The 16547-nt window shown below is 32.6% G+C and overlaps 1 protein-coding gene across 2 annotated transcripts; it reads left to right on the top strand.

Annotated features, from left to right (window-relative positions):
• Positions 1-8151: 8151 nt before the first annotated feature.
• LOC110375937 (uncharacterized) lies at positions 8152-15348 on the top strand. 2 transcript variants are annotated; one of them, XM_049849011.2, is made up of 2 exons: positions 8152-8693; positions 14499-15333. In XM_049849011.2, exons 1-2 carry the CDS (start codon positions 8210-8212, stop codon positions 14750-14752), a joined length of 738 nt encoding a protein of 245 aa, XP_049704968.2. In that variant the 5' UTR covers positions 8152-8209; the 3' UTR covers positions 14753-15333. The 2 variants fall into 2 exon arrangements, with proteins under 2 accessions (XP_049704968.2, XP_021189915.2); XM_021334240.3 differs by lacking the exon at positions 8152-8693 and adding an exon at positions 10993-11632 and having other exon boundaries at positions 14499-15348.
• The last annotated feature ends 1199 nt before the right edge of the window (positions 15349-16547 follow it).

Genomic DNA, 16547 nt, shown 5'->3' with positions numbered 1-16547 from the left:
CAAACGACGAAGAAACTTTTCTACTGTATATGCTTGCTAAGCCTTTCTTCATAATCAAGATGATATAAAGTTTATTCATTGTAAAATGAATACCTAATTAACTTGGTCTGAAGCAAGATCCTGAAATGTAATAGATAGCTACCAGTAATGAGGCATATCAACAAAAATCATAAGGTATAAGGTATAACCAAACATTTTAATGCGCATACAACAATACAAGATTCAGCTATTGTAATTTAGTTTATTTACCACTTAAACAAAAAACCATATAATTAATGTAATACATTAAAGAAATATTACAGTTTTTGTTGATTTATTTTAAACAGAAACCCTTGACATTCATCATTGTTCTTAACCATAATTTCTCTAAATCAAAAAGGTCGTTTTATATTTTAATAACACTCAATTTGCCTACATTTCATACATACATCCTTCTACAATACTGCACACGAAAATAAAGTCATCCAAGCTGAAAAATAAACATCTATGTACATAATGACTTGAATCGTATTACCTAACATTACGAAAAAGTCCAAAAGAACTACGAACTACATACATATAGTATACCAAAAACTTTCATTTACAAAGACATGAAGCCAGCATCCTTATTACGTCACGATTCAAGATGGCCGCCGTAGAAAGTCGGTCGTTGAACCCGGCACACTTGTGTCGAGAGAGTATTTGAGAACTAATATTTAGTATTGAATAGTGTTATGTCATATTGGAAATTTTTGAATGTAGGAATGATGTTTGAGATTTGAAGTTTTTTTTTTCGAGGATTTTATGAAAAATTTTATCCTTTGGTTAGTGGTTGGAAAAGATATGTTTAAGCTAATTTTTGGTGCGGGGTATTGGAAAAACAGTTAATACAAAGGTAGAGAAAAGAAAACTGATGTATTAAAGTTGCATAAATATCTTTATAGGCTTCTTATCCACATTTAGAATATGTAGTTTAGAAAATGTTTCCTACTTGTAACACGTAACAAATTAAGAAAGTTTCAAGTGCAAGTGTGCGTTTAACTTAACATAAAATTGTATAAAATACGAAGATCTGTATTATATAGTTACTTAAGTTTTGACCGGTTTTTAAACATGCTCGGTATACTCAATTTTTCATATAATTAAGTATTTAAACAAAATTCTTTGTAGATAACTTTTAAGTTTAATACTAAGCTTCAGTACGTTTTAGTGTAGTTTGATTGTTTTCAGTTTTCTTTTCTATAACAATTATTTCTTTCACAACAACTATGTTTCAGACATTAGCATAATCTTAGTCTTCATAATCAAAACAGATTTTATTCTGCAGCTTAGAAAAATTGTAGTGCTATACCTCGACAAGAATTTCATTGCCAAACACAAACTACTATTTATTTCAATACTATACACATTACAACCACCACATATCATCACTCCCATAAATACCAAAACCATCTAAAAAACCACAAATAAAAATAGTACCCAGTAACCCATCATAAAACCAAGTTTAGTAGACATACATACATACACTCATTTACCATCTCACAAACAGGTGCGTACACACACTTTCTCACTGCACTAGTGTGCGTGACACTGGCATTCACGCACACTAGCGTTACATCCGTATAGTGACCTCGTTCTGTGATGCTTATGTATTTAGGTAATATATAGGAATGTCATGGTTTTTGTATGGGAAAATTCATGGTGATATTTGTATGTCACGTGGTTTTAGGAGTTTTAAAGGTTTTTAATTAATGTGATATGGTGGATTTTTGTAAGGTTATTTTGTGTACAAAAATAATAAAATATAGGTATCTGTCATACAATTGAAAAGCACTTTTCATTGAATTTCTACTGATAATTAATAATTGTTTACGATGAACTGTATGATGTTTAGTTCCTATGTTATATAGATAGATTATGTTAAATATTAAACTTGAATTCATCAAAAAACTTTATAATTTCACAGATTTTTCTTATTACGTGTAACTAAGCAACATTTTACTATAATTTACATTTTGATATTAGTTTAGCAACAGAATTTGGTGATTACAAAATATTAGAAACTCTTATATTTTTTCGAGTTAAATAGCAAAAAAAAAAGAAGAAAACCAGTAATATAAATGCAATAATAGTAGATTATAATCTAATTTTATGTTATTTTAATCCTCAATGGATAGTCAGAATGTTACCACGCGTTGATGTCTTTTGTACTATACGTTAGAATTGAGCTTTGATGTCTTTTGTTTATAAAATTATGAAGAAATATCAAGGAAAGAAGAAACTATAACTAACTGAAAAACTAGTAGGTTTCAGATACACGTAATTAGGTATGTTAAACATGTAGTTGGTAGTGGTTTTTTAAGGAGCCGTATCGAAATCAAAACCATTCCTTCAGTATTTAATACTGCAAATTGTAAGCACAAAACATTCAGAAGCAAAATGAACAAAAAAAAGCATCGATTTCCTTTCAATACAACTATCAATATTACAGTATTATTTAAATAACGTAATATACTTAGCCGCACCTCGCTATACAACCGTGACATTCACGCACACATACAAACAAATCGTAATAAAAATCACCAACACATACACAGTTATATAACTCGTGACACAGGTGCTAACTTTCACGAACTTTCATTTTTCCATCTACAATCTTCAAACAAAACACAACCTTATCTCCTAAGTCATACAACCCCATTTTGCATAGCAAAATTTCCGTATTTCCATTTTGATTTTGCTATAGGATTTTAGGTCGTATAGCGATAAATTTAAGGTTGAATTTCGTTTGTATGGTAAGTTTATTAGTCAGGCAATGGACGATGAATGAGCCTTTCAGTGTTGCGTAACATTTTAGTGTGTAAGGACATTGACCTTAGTCTGAAGAAAGCGTATGAGTTATAAGATATTTTTTTGTTTTATTTTTCATTGATTGTAAGTTAAAGAAAAGTGATTGAAAAGATGACTGTGATTTAAATAGAAGGATCTTATGACTAGCAGTTTACTGCTGTTTTGCTTGCCTCCAGAAAGAAGTTTTTCTCGTGCCCCAATAAAATATAGACTACAATATTCCTAAAGAGTCTTCAAAAATTAGAAACAGGCTTATCATAAATGGTTTAATAGATTCAGTAGTCATCCCAGAAAAGCTCATAAGCTTTAACTCCGTATAATTTTAATGCGTACAGTAAAGAGTAGATTCCTATTTCTAATTAGTTTGAAAATTGTCAGGTTTCTAATTTAAGAAATTAAGTTTTATATCCGGAAAACTCACTTTTTTGATACTCATACATTTGGGGAAAACATATAATTCTTTGGCATAACTTAAAGAAAAGCTATATAGTCAATTATCCATAATATCAACTATATAGGTACTAATATTTCAGTACGCAATTTATAGTTCAGCAGGAAAAATTCAAATGTGGCTGATTATATACACGATTTTCAATAAAAATTAAGGTACCTATAAAAGAATAAAACTGCTGGCTCAGTTCTAGTGTTAATTCATTATTTCATTTATGTTATAAAGAGAAAAGTTTCGTATGTATGTATGAAAAGAATAATCCTAAAAACTACTGTACCCATATCTAACTCCTTCCACTATTTAACGATTAATCCATAATTTATAATATTTTAAGGTATATTTTATCCGGGAAGGTTATGAGAAAGGTTACTTATGGGAAGCAGCTGTTTTGGAACATGGGTGAAAAACAGTATGCGGTAATGATTTGTTTAAATATTTTAAATAGTTAAGGTACATATGTAATGTAAATAATGACGAATTAATCTTATTGATCTAAATAAAACTCGTAGCTGTGAAAAGGTAACCGAAAAAAATCTATGTTCAACATTCCACTGTATAAAATCTTTATCATTCAATGACATCAAGGATACAATAAAACACAACAACAAACAGCATCTAACAATAAATCTAAACCCAATCTAACTGAAAACAGAAACAAACGAACACTTTCATAGAAAAAAAAGCATCAACTTCACAAAATCTTATTTTTCTTTTTAACAACAAACGCATACTACTAACGCCATCTATTGACATTACACTTGAAACTTTTCATCGTACTCCTAACGCCATCTATTGAGAAGCATTGCAAGCTGGTTCAACGAAGTGAGGAACAAAAAGTAAAAAAAGGTTTGAAGTAATAGCCATTCGTCGCTAGAGAGAGTTGATTTCAGTTTTTTTTTTTCTTTTTACAATATCAGCATTAGAAAGACTAGAAAAGATTCATTAATTTTATTGCAATGCAATATTGAATGGTGCAGTTGAAAATAATGATGTTGAATACATGTATAAAACCTGTGTATATGTATCTAGAATCTAGAATAATTTAAGTTTTGTTACTGACCGGTTTAACTAGGTATCTCTTCAAGACTTTTTGTGCATAAGAGACACAAAAAGTGCATGAAATCGATTTATCTCGCAAAAAACTGATGTGTATCGATTGTATAATATTATTGTAGGTACAAAATAATCTTACTCATTGCTAAGTAAAAAACGCGCTAGCTTGGAACTGTATCTGGTTTTTGGTATGACAATAACGCTTTGAACCGCTTTGTTACTTCGTAATGTATAATGTCATCATCATCCTCATAGCCTTTTTCCCAACTATGTTGGGATCGGCTTCCAGTCTAGCTGGATTCAGCTGAGTACCAGTGCTTTACAAGAAGCACCTGCCTATCTGACCTCCTCAACCCAGTTACCCGGGCAACCCAATACCCCTTGGTTAGACTGGTGTCAGACTTACTGGCTTCTGACTACCCGTATCGACTGCCAAAGATGTTCAATGACAGCAGCCAGGACCGTAATGTATAATGTAAGAGGTATTTTATTAACATTAAAGAAAAAATACATTATCTCACGTTTTCAGGTTTTTGTATCTGTTGATTTTAAATGTTACTATGATTGATCATTAACTAGAAAAAAATTAGACGACCGTTCGTTTTTAAGGTCATTAAAATAACAAAAAACTTTGATCATTATTTTCTTTTCACTCTGTCTTCCCTTTTGCCAATTTGTACTTTTCCATAATTCTATAGTTCCATCGAGTTCTGATTATTAAATTGGGCTTCAACGAAATAATTGCCAACAAACAAACAAGGGGACACCATTTTTATAGTAAACTGATCATTACACTCCCTTTGTGGATCATGCGCACTAGAGCTTTCGTTGCTGACTGTGGATTTGATACCGGTATAGGTTTGTGTCTTCTGTTGCATGTTTGGTTCATCATGGGTGTGGTTGCATGGGTGGTTAAGTAGAACTGAAAACTTAATTACATAAAAAAGGTTCTTAACATAATAATTTAGAGTACCTTCCGCTTATTACTTAAGAAATCCATTCCAACAGACCTACCAAATATGGATGAGAATGTGGATAGTAAATAAATGAAAACAAACTACAAAATTGGTAAAAATTCTTCAGGCATTGACCAGATTCTAAGTATTATTATTGAACTATTGTATATTTAGAACTTGGCTTATAATTCACGATCTCCAAAGAAAAAAACCCCTAGCCGCAGCAGCATCTAACGCACCAACCGTACTGCGAATACCCCAGCTCCCCATTCATAAGAAGTCCAAAGTCCACACTACTTGACAAGCAGTCATTAGACACACACTACTGCACACTTTCTGGTACCAAAACGACACTTTTTACAACAAAAGTACCAATTTTCCTACTTAAAAGTGAGAGCCGTAAAGGATTGGTAGCACTTTTTTTGTTGGTAATTGTAGGTAGTAGAATACAAATGGTGGGTATGGAAAATTGGCGTGTATTATGTGACAGTGGAATTTTTCACACGTAATGTTATTCATACGTTTACTTTATTCTGCTTAATACAATAGCCCCTTTTTCCAGTGTGGCCCAGCTGCGTCAGTTCGGTTTTACAGTAGTGAATATTAGTTCATTTCCAGCGCGAATTTGAAGGATCCATCACGGTTGCACGTTCTAAAACTAATACCTACGTGTATTTTAAATGGACTAAAACACCATGTTTGCACTGGAATTGAAATTGAAATTTAAATAAAGAGCACGTTTTTGTTTCATTGCTTTTGAACTATTTTGAAAAAGTTTTTTGCTATCCTGTACTTCCATGACTTCACAATATGAACCTATTTTAAAGACAAAACAGTTCCTTCATGATTGTCGTCAAATTCTGGACCTCATGCTCATTTCCAATCACTAGACAACGAGGCAGCCAAAGCTGAAACAGCCGTTTAATCAAATATATAAATACTGTATTCTAAACGCAACTCTATTGCTAGTACCTAAAGTTCATTTTGCAATGTTGCAAGTCTTGTGTACATAAAAACTTCGTCTGGCAAGTTTAACAAGATGAATAATATTCTACATACATATTTTATTTAAAGTTAATTGATCTACAGTTCACAGTTTTTTATTTACGCTAGACAATTTCATGACTAAGATTAAAGGTAGTCTAGAAAAGATAATTCAGACTAGACCAATTAATTATAATAATGGTATCTAGATCAATTTATCGGCTACGGCAGTTATTTTCTCTAAGGAGATCAGCCTGCTGGACAGGACATATTATAGTGCACGAGCATTTGCGCAGACACAGGTGCACTCCCTATTCCTTCACTCTCATAACCCGATGGGACGGCAATCCGACACCACCGGAGACAGGTCAGTCGCAAAACATTTACATGCTGTCCGATGCACAGGTATATCCAGGCTGCATCATAAGTTTCTTAAAACTAACAAAGCTATTTTAGACAGATTCAGGAATCAATACCGAAACCCCAGTCACAATGTCTTATTACTTATAGATGTAAGAAAAACTAAAAAAATACAAGTTAGGTGAGTAAAACTATAGATGCACGCAATGCCAATAATGACGTTCAATCACGATTGATGACAGGTGGCATTACTACTGCATTGCGTGAATGCATACGTCTTAACCAAAATATAATAATAAGAAGGGTTGTTTTATTTCATCCAAAAGTTTAATGTAGACTAAGTATGTTATAGACTGATTGATTGACTTGCTTAACTTGAAAGTTAATTAAGCAGACAACTCTGTAGTTATATTTAGTTTCGGAGAATATTATAGATCCTGTGGTGTTGAAGCTACCGCTTTCGAAAACGAATTGAAAGGGTTCAACTTAGAGTTGAAATGAAAAAACATTTTTTGTGATTTTATTTTTTCAACCTAGATTTACCTACTTATTTACTTGAAATAGGTAATTGGATTATTGGGTAAATGTAAAGCGTTAGTATAATTGTTTCGTTAAACGCTCTAATTTCAGTATGTAGAGACTAATACAATTTAAGTACTCTGTCAGCGTTAGATTAGCCCTTTAATCAAAAGCTTTCTCATACCCAGATAAAAGCCTAATTCTATATGGATACGAGAAAAAATCCTGGGGAAGCGATTGTTTTTTTTTGATAACCTACACTTATTCAGGAAATATCAAATAAATTCAAGTCAAGGCATTGAGGTTTGGCACATAACAGACATGAGCATAAGACAACACCTGTTTTAAACATTGGGTTTAACTAACCAAAAATGGTAAAATAGATTAAGTATGTGTTTTACAAACTAGTACTTATTAAAAAATACTCGCATTCTAGTACAAATTACATATTCAAAGTTGACCCAGACGCTGAAAAAACGAAATACTGACACAGCAAAACTGAGTGATTACTCTTAATTCCTGACTTCAAAAAGCATTGTGCATGGCTAGAAATTACAAATTATAATCTAGACTGAAAAATAAAACAAAATCAACACTACTCACACTGAACTACTCGCTAGTATATTTTTTTGCATTCACTCGTACGTTCGGGTGAATGAAACGATGCAATTGCAAAAAACTGTTATGCAAAAACCGCTCATAGTGCTAATGCATAGAGACTTAATCCCCATCAAAGATCTAGAGTAACTGATCTAACTTTTGCTAACGACCCTCCCAAAATCTGACAAAAACCAATTTTGTATAGCAACTGGTACAACTAAAACTGACAGTCATGCAATCTAAAATGATTCTTCTGGCTTTGATAATAGAGCTGTGAAAGAATTCAAAAATGATTTTCGAACTGACCAAAAATATTTGCTTGTTACAGACTCGGAACCACACGCAAACTGGGAGCAATCATCTGACCACAAACATCAAATATAAAAGGGTGACAATATACAAGTTCATCACAGTTTTAGTGCTAACTGACCAAAGTAGACGTGTGATACCACAAAAAATGTATAAATACGTCATTGTATTCACCATTGCCAGTGCTGTGGCACTACCAAACCCTGACGATGTGAAAACAGTGGATAAAGTTCGCGGAATCAAAAAGGACTGTGCCAACGGACTCTTAAGCCCCACGTGTTTAAAAATGGGAGCTATCACGTTTTTGGAAAAGCTAAACAACAAGGATGAAGTGTCTTTAATTCCTGGTGTTAGTCTAGTGAAGGATAGTAGTAAAACTAATTCCGAATCAGTGGCTGCGGATTTAGCCAGATCATTGTCTGGTGATTCTGATGAGAGGTTGGATAAATCCCTGCTGTTCCACGTTGGGAGCTTCCTGGACAGTCATTCGGTGAAGCTGAGGCTGTTGGATGACAATGCTGTGGAAGAAGCGAAGACCGCGATTTCTGAAGGCAGAGGGAAGTATGGGGGACTTGGTGGAGGCAAGAAGGGAGGCATGGGTGGTCTCATGGCTATGGCAATGATGATGAAGGGTATGTATTGGTTTTATTTCATTTTAATATTAGAGGTCACATTGGCTGTTCGTATAGATCGTAATTGGTTTTATGAGATCAAATTATTGATCTTTCTGGATTCAAAATATTCCTTGAAGTTGAACGACTGAATGGAGGCAAAGTTACAGCCACTACAGGAAGGAATAACGAAATTATATAAATTGACGGCTTCCCATGCAATCTTCAAATAAAAATTGATATAGGTATTATGTATCAATTAAAATAAGAATTGAAAAAAAAACTGTCATCTCTGCTTCCCATTATATCAGCATTTAAACTCAAATCGTGGATGAATCTAGAAACAATGCTTGAGGACTGTTCAAAAAACCCCATGGGTTCAATTACGATAAAGTTAAATTACGATAAATACGATATCATTCAAATTCAACGTAGAAGTCCCAAGATATACATTTGCTCTAATTTAAAATGCCTTACGATCATAGCCAGACAAATAACTGTATCAGGTTACTGTTATATCTACGTCCTGACGTCAATAGTTCCATTAGCTGAAATAGTCTAGTTACTTCAAGACTATACTATGTATTATTTATTGAAATCTTTGCCTTGCTGTATTTGGCATACTATTATCATCAAAATAATTTACTCAGCTTATTTGTCTTCAAACTATTAAAATACGGTAGGACGTAATGTCTTATTGTTTTCATTAATTCAAAGAAAATGGTCCAATTTTGTTAATCACGGACATCAGAGCAAATGAAATGACATTCAGATAACAAGAATTAAAATATAATTGCCCGCAAATAATTTGTACGAACTACTAAACGCACCCGAAGAAGAAGCGTACACTACAGTCCTCAATAAATCGTCTATTTAACACTGAGAGATTTATTCAAATCGGTTCAGTGGGTTCCAGGATGAGCGCGTTCACGCAAGCAGAAAACCTTCAGATAGAAGAATGAATACGAATACATAATAGAATAGATCAGATGCAAGTAGGATAGATCGATGCAGAAACAAAGTGCTAACCACAACCTTCATAATAGAAGAAAATCGTTGTTGATCTAAAAACCATTTCGGAGAAAAAGTCAATATGAAGCTATATAAAGATTACTTTAAGAGATAACATTACAGTATTTACAAAAGCACACGACCGTGAGAAAACTATTTCAATTTTGGATCTTATCTGGGCGAATATTTTATTCAGTCCAGTGGTCTTTTCAAAATTATATATTTATGCTATTGATGGGATTTAAACATAAATTACTATAGGGCAAAGGGTTACTTAAGTAACTGGGTTGAGGAGGTCAGATAGTCGCTCCTTGCAAAACACTCGTACTCAGCTGCATTCAGTTAAACAGAAAGCCAACTAAAACGTTTTTAGGAAAAGGCTTGACAGATGAAGTGACAATTGAATATCGGTAACTCGGAGTTCGTGGCTTGTCTCCTTGACAGTTCATACATTTTCGTGAATGGACTTGCCTTGCCAGGATAAAATTACATAATGAGGCATCACAGTTCCCGCCTTCTTTGACCCTAAAGATAAAGTGATATAAATAGAGGAAAAGTATGTGATGAATATTGAAAAACTGACTGTTTGAAGATGGTTTGGGCTTTAATTCCACAAAACAAGGCAACAGCGTGGTGATTCATTCAATAATTTATTTAGCTTCTGATATTATGGTCTAGTTAGTGAAATAACTACAATTCCTTGCTTATTGTCTCGCAATGGTTTTGTAGTTTAAAAGTAAAACCGTCTAGACTTGTTACTGTTTCAAATAAATGCAGTTATAAAATAAAACTAAGTACAAGAATCGTATTAATTTCAAGATAATATATGTCCGCATGTCTAATTAGTTTTTTTAGAAAAGTTGCTATTTATAAAAATCTGATTCAGAGTTGTAGTTATAATTAACTATGTCTGTGAATAACATTAAAAGGAGAATGTTTGATTGAAATCTAATTTGCTGAAAAAACATAAAACAACTGTTCTATAGGTAAAATATAGAATACATACATTTCAAAAATGTATTATTACCTGGCTCGATTTACGAATTTATCTCAGCGTGGACCTTGGACTCATCTTTTCTTTCAAAAAAGTCCAAAATGACAAGAAAGTATAAGGTGTAATACAGTGGTTAGTATATTAAAAACCCATAAAATTACTATACATTTACATTGGTCGCCTACTCTAGTCACTGCGTGCGATAATAAACGAAAACCTTACGAGTGCCAAAACTACAGCGCAAAACCAACCGTACCACAAGAGAATAAGGTTGATTCTCGTGTGACAAATGAGAACTTTTTGCAGCCAGCCTTCTATGAAAATATAATGGATACAAGAGTACTCCGTACTAATCATACATCTATGTGAGACATATAAAAGGTGGACGAAACAATTGCTTATCAAAGTGTATCAGCATTCGAGTCGATACAGACGTCCACCATGCATTTCATATCGATATTATTTTTTATAACGGCAGTATATTCACTGCCGAATCCAGAAATAGGGGAATCACCAAAAAACTTAGCGGAACCTAATGTTGAGAGTGCAGCTAGGGCTATGAAGAAGGATTGCACAAATGGGATTTTTAGTCCAACGTGTTTGAAGATCGAAGCTATATCGATGTTGGAGAAACTCAGTGCGAAGGAGGAACTTCGTCTCTTGCCAGGAGTGAGTGTAGTCAAAGAAGCGAGTAAAGAAAATGGGAGCAAAGTTGAAGAGTTTGCTGCTGAGCTGGCCAGGTCTTTTCCTTCGAAACCTGATGAGAGGTTGGACAAATACCTGCTGTATAGGCTTGGGAACTACTTGGACACCCATACAGTGAAGCTGAAGTTGTTAGATGAGAATGCTGCTGAAGAAGCCAGGGCTCTGGTTGGAGAAGCGAGGGGGAAAGGAGGACTTGGAGGCAAGAAGGGAGGACTGGGGGGTTTGTTAGCTGCCGGACTTTTGATGAAAGGTATGTCAGTAGAAGTGATAAATGTTGGGGATATTGCGTTGTGAATCAGGATATTGTTGTGGGTCGTGAGATTACTAAAATCAATCGAATTGCGATCCGTTTAAAAAGTAGATCCAAATTATCGATCAACTACAGACGAAATAGTACAAAGATCCGAATTGGGAACTACCTTGTTTTGGGGAAGTCGGTTTAAATGCTTATTCTATCAAAGCAGATTTTATCTAAAACATTATTAATTAAGGACATCATATATTCTTTAATATAAGCCGAGACATTATATCCTTTGACAAAATAAAAGCCGCTAACCCATTAGAATAATAACAGAAGCTTGCAGGAAATCAATATGCATTAGCAGTTTTTTCTAATCTAGATGAAGACAGACAGACAGATGCAATCAGACTACATTCTAGTGAAAGCATTAGGAAATATAAACTAGATCTTAACGTAATTGTCTTTGTTCCAATCGATGTCTCGATTTGCGGTACTCGAGATATTTAATGGAAAGAATATCGATCATTTATCGATTGTACTGAAACTTGCGATGGTGATTTTCATAGCGATGTGATTGATAGTGTTTTCTTATGTAGAGAAGTTATGGTTATTATCAGTATTGCTTCTTATTGCATATATTGAACTAGTTGTTCCCCGTGATTCCACCATCATACTTTCTGCATCTGATTAATGAGCACACTATGTCTTTCTCATGCTCATGTCTACCAATCTGGGTACTTTCATTTGTATCATATGTATTTAGTAGATTTTGCGTTAAAAAATAACACAATCCACAAACTATCCTCAAAATCTATCAATGTAGCTTTTGTGGAAAAAAACTGACAAAACAAACAGCCATTGAAGTCATAACCCTTCCTCCACATAGTCGGATAAAATGTGATTCATTTCTATGAATTGAAATGCAAACCATTATTATAGAAATTGAAAACTTTCAATGTCATTAAGATTGTGGGGAGCAATGATAATAAGAACAAATTGTTAGAAGTCGCCACTAGCTGATACAATTTCTAGTTTGATTACAAAACTTACGTAATATAAAAAGAACTAGTAGACGTACTATGTATGTAAAATAAATTAAAGCAAAGCTTTGGTGCAAAAAGTTTTATAGGTTCAATTCAGTTCATTTTGTTGGTCAAAATTGGATTCATTGATATACTTTTTCATGATGTAATTGAAATACGTGCAGTAGTTTTATGTAATGTATTCTTATTCTTACAAAGGTGTACATTATAGAACAAAGCCTACTTGCCCACCATGAAGCCTGTAGATATTCATTTGTTTTACACTTTCGGTATCCCGAAACAAACCTTCAACCATTTATATTTGTAGATACTTTTATTACGATTTTAACTAACTTAAATTATAGATCCCCAACCAACAAATCTTATATATGGGAGATAGTTTGATCGCGCTTCTGTTAAGACATATAAATCGATAATTTAGCTGGTTAACTCTCCCACTGTCTAGTCTCCATTCTGCGAAATATTTCAAACGACTCTTGACCACATCCTAAACACTAAAAACTTCGCACTCAATTTACATGACCTGAGTATCGAACCTCATGCATGTTTAACAGTCACGCTCTTGTCCGGGCTATTACTCTTGAAAAGTGCCGCAGTGTGATCTCTTAAGGATAAGGCATTAATGGCTGTGCTGACTTGCTCCCCATCACAGTGGGGCATCTTCATGCTAGCGTATGCATTAGGTGGCTTCAGTTTTACTACACATCTGATGTGTTGTGCTATAAAGAGTTATTTATTTAATAAAAAAGTCATCATCTCCCGAGCCTTTATTCCAACTATATTGGGGTCGGCTGCAATAAAAAAAAATGTTGTTCAAAATAGATGAAAAGTACATAAGAAAATAAGAAATCAAAATGTTGTCGTCAAAAAACCAATGCACATCGAATTCATAGCTGTATATTGAAATCACTCAGCCAAAAGCTCTTATTGTGAAGATATAATGTAGATAAAGCTTAGGTATTAATCAGTCTTTATAAGACTTAAAATATGCTTGTTAAACGAACATATAGACCACTTCCTCTTAGGGAAGTCGGTTCGATAGAGAAGAATCTGAAACTGCATAATTACCTAACTTAATTCACTTAAAGCAATCTAGATTTCATTAAGATATCATGATAATAAACATAGAAAAGTATATTTTCTGGAAAGTTTACATCATTAAATGATCATCATTTTTATCTACAATCAATTCAGTCATAATTACTCGAAAGCATTGTCAAGAATTCAGTTTGTTCAATTTTGAAATTGTTCTACTGTTGCCAATCAGAGCATGGAGAAAATTGTTAGTTGTCATTTGAGATATACCACTTTTTTTTACTTTTACCCACTTGACGTGTAATTTGAGTCAAAAGTTGTCAAGTTATTTGAGTAATGATCTGTTGCGGTAATGGACTTTGACTTTGTTTTGCTATTTTCTATCTAATAAGCACGTTTTTGAGTGGCCCTTAGAATAACAGAAATACCTACGTTTCTAAAATATCGTATGCATTATCATCGTAAGTTTCACTCTCAGTAATTCTGTATTCAATCATCAATTTTAACAATTATCGAGATCTTATAAACTTTTGGCCCTTTACCTAACACAGATGAATCTTTTGCTGAATCTTTTGCTGAATCTTTTGACTTCAGAACCAACTACTTAATGGCCAAAATACGCACTGCAGAAACTTTTATTTCAGACATAACTTTATCTCTACTATGACTATACATTAAAAACGTGAAATGATATTACTTACAATATTTTATAAAGGACTCTTGTTACATTTTGACATCAACATATTCAATAGACATTACTAATTAAGCACAAACTAACCACCCCTTTTCTTCCACAGGTACCCTCATGTCAATCGGTCTTGGAGCTCTCGCCCTCCTCGCTGGAAAAGCCCTAATGACAGCCATGATGTCACTCCTTCTCTCTGCCATCATCGGTATCAAGTCTCTCTCTGGAGGCCAAAAGTCTACCACGTATGAGATCGTCTCTAAACCCATCTACAGTCATTCTCACTCTCACTCTACCGCTCACGAAGATGTGGGAGGCTACGGCCATTCAGGGTACGGCAGGAATCTAAACGTTAGGAGACGTTGAAAATGAGTTATTGATTTATTTATTTGAGTGTAGTTATTTGAGTAGAGTTGTTGTTTTGTTATTTCTGTTCGGTTTTGTTTTTTTTCTGTTACTTGTTTTTGTTTTTATTCATTTATTGTTTTTTTCTTTTATTTTTTAAGTTTCTCTTGTTGTTGACTGTTGTATTGTTTGTTTATTTATTTCGTAGGAAGAATAAGACAATGATATCGACTCGAAAAACTGTAATTTATGAGAACGTAATGAAAATACTCACTATTTATTGAAATTATTTATTGTTAGTTATAAGGCCACTGTTTTCTTGAGGTGTAAAATCTCATGTTTTATGAATATGTAATTTTCTTTTATCTGATATTTATTTTTGTATTATTTGTATTGTTATTTATTTTTGTATAATTTTTATTGTTACTTATTTATATTTGTATTAGAATTTAATAATTGTACAAATATTTGTTTCATTCTATTTAAACATTTTTATTATGTATTAATAATATTGTTTATGATAGTTACTTATATTTTCTTTGTACTTTTAAATATGATATTTCTCGATACGTCTACCCGCCTATAAAATAATATTTATTCTGTGTATATTATATTTGTATTATATGTATTAGTATCGTAATATTCTGACTATGTATTTTGTGTGATATTAGTATGTTTATATGGTATCAATATAAATTAAAATATGTAGTGTTATAATAATTTCAGTATTGTACTTATATTTTAATTTTATTTGTGTATATAAAACTGTCCTTATGTATATATGTATAATAATAATGTATTGTTACTAAATGTTCTTCAGCACCAAAAGAAAATAAATGAGTTTGTTGTAAAACTTTATTTTATTTCTACGCTCTTAGTTGGAATGGTTTGACCATGGGATGGTTTCATATAATACTTTGTGGACTCAGACGGTGTAGTTTTTTTAATCAAAATTCCGAATATTGAGGAATATTGTGATATGGATGATGAGTTAAAAAAAAACTGACTTATAAAGCATACTCGAAACATATTCTGTCAGTCTTCTCCATACACTATTAATTTAATACAAATAAATAACACTACATACACTACACTGTATCTAGAATCCACAATCACTTAATCTACTTCAAAGAAAAGGTGCATTTAGAAAGAAGATTAAAGTTGTATTTATTTAGAATATTGTACATTATTATGCATTCCAAAGAAAAAAAAAAACAATCTTTTTTTATTCAATAAATGTCACAATATAAATGTGACATTTGATTGTACAGAAAATGAAAGAAAAATGATTTGAAGAATGAAAGTTATTCAATAAAAAAGAAATTACAAAACTGCTCGATTATGTTTTAATAAAGAAACAAAACACAATACTTTCTCTAGATTATTATTATATCATTATATCTATAACACATTGTCACCCATAGCTTTCCATGGAACCCATCTGCAATTCCCTTCATCTTTGTTAAAACAAAACAAAGAAAAAAACTAAATCCAACTTTCCTTTGCTGATGAACTTCGCTGCATTTTGTATTTTTTCTACAAAACTGAGAGAAAGCCGAAGGTATCTTTTCTTTCTGATTATTATAGGTAGATCTGTCAATAAAGAATGGTGAGATGATCTATATTGTCATATTTATTTCTTATCCATAATCTTTCTAATCATCTATGTCTTAAGTATGGAGTGCTAGTTAAGAACACAAATGATTTTAATACTGTACCATATCAAAATCAGTATTACCTACATGAAATCGATTACCAGAGTAAAGATGTATATATGTACGATAAAGTAATAATGTAATATGTATTATGAAATAAA

This window comes from Helicoverpa armigera, chromosome 21, assembly GCF_030705265.1.
Source record: "Helicoverpa armigera isolate CAAS_96S chromosome 21, ASM3070526v1, whole genome shotgun sequence".
In the NCBI taxonomy this organism is placed as follows: domain Eukaryota; kingdom Metazoa; phylum Arthropoda; class Insecta; order Lepidoptera; family Noctuidae; genus Helicoverpa; species Helicoverpa armigera.
Note: the sequence above shows the minus strand (reverse complement) of the source record. Positions and strands in the feature narration are given on the sequence as shown.

Bases quoted from the DNA above. Each gene is read 5' to 3' on its own strand.
- LOC110375937 (XM_021334240.3), top strand. From the start codon at position 11,119: ATGCATTTCATATCGATATTATTTTTTATAACGGCAGTATATTCACTG. The intron at 11,633-14,498 runs GTATGTCAGTAG...TTTCTTCCACAG, and splicing joins TGCCGGACTTTTGATGAAAG to GTACCCTCATGTCAATCGGT.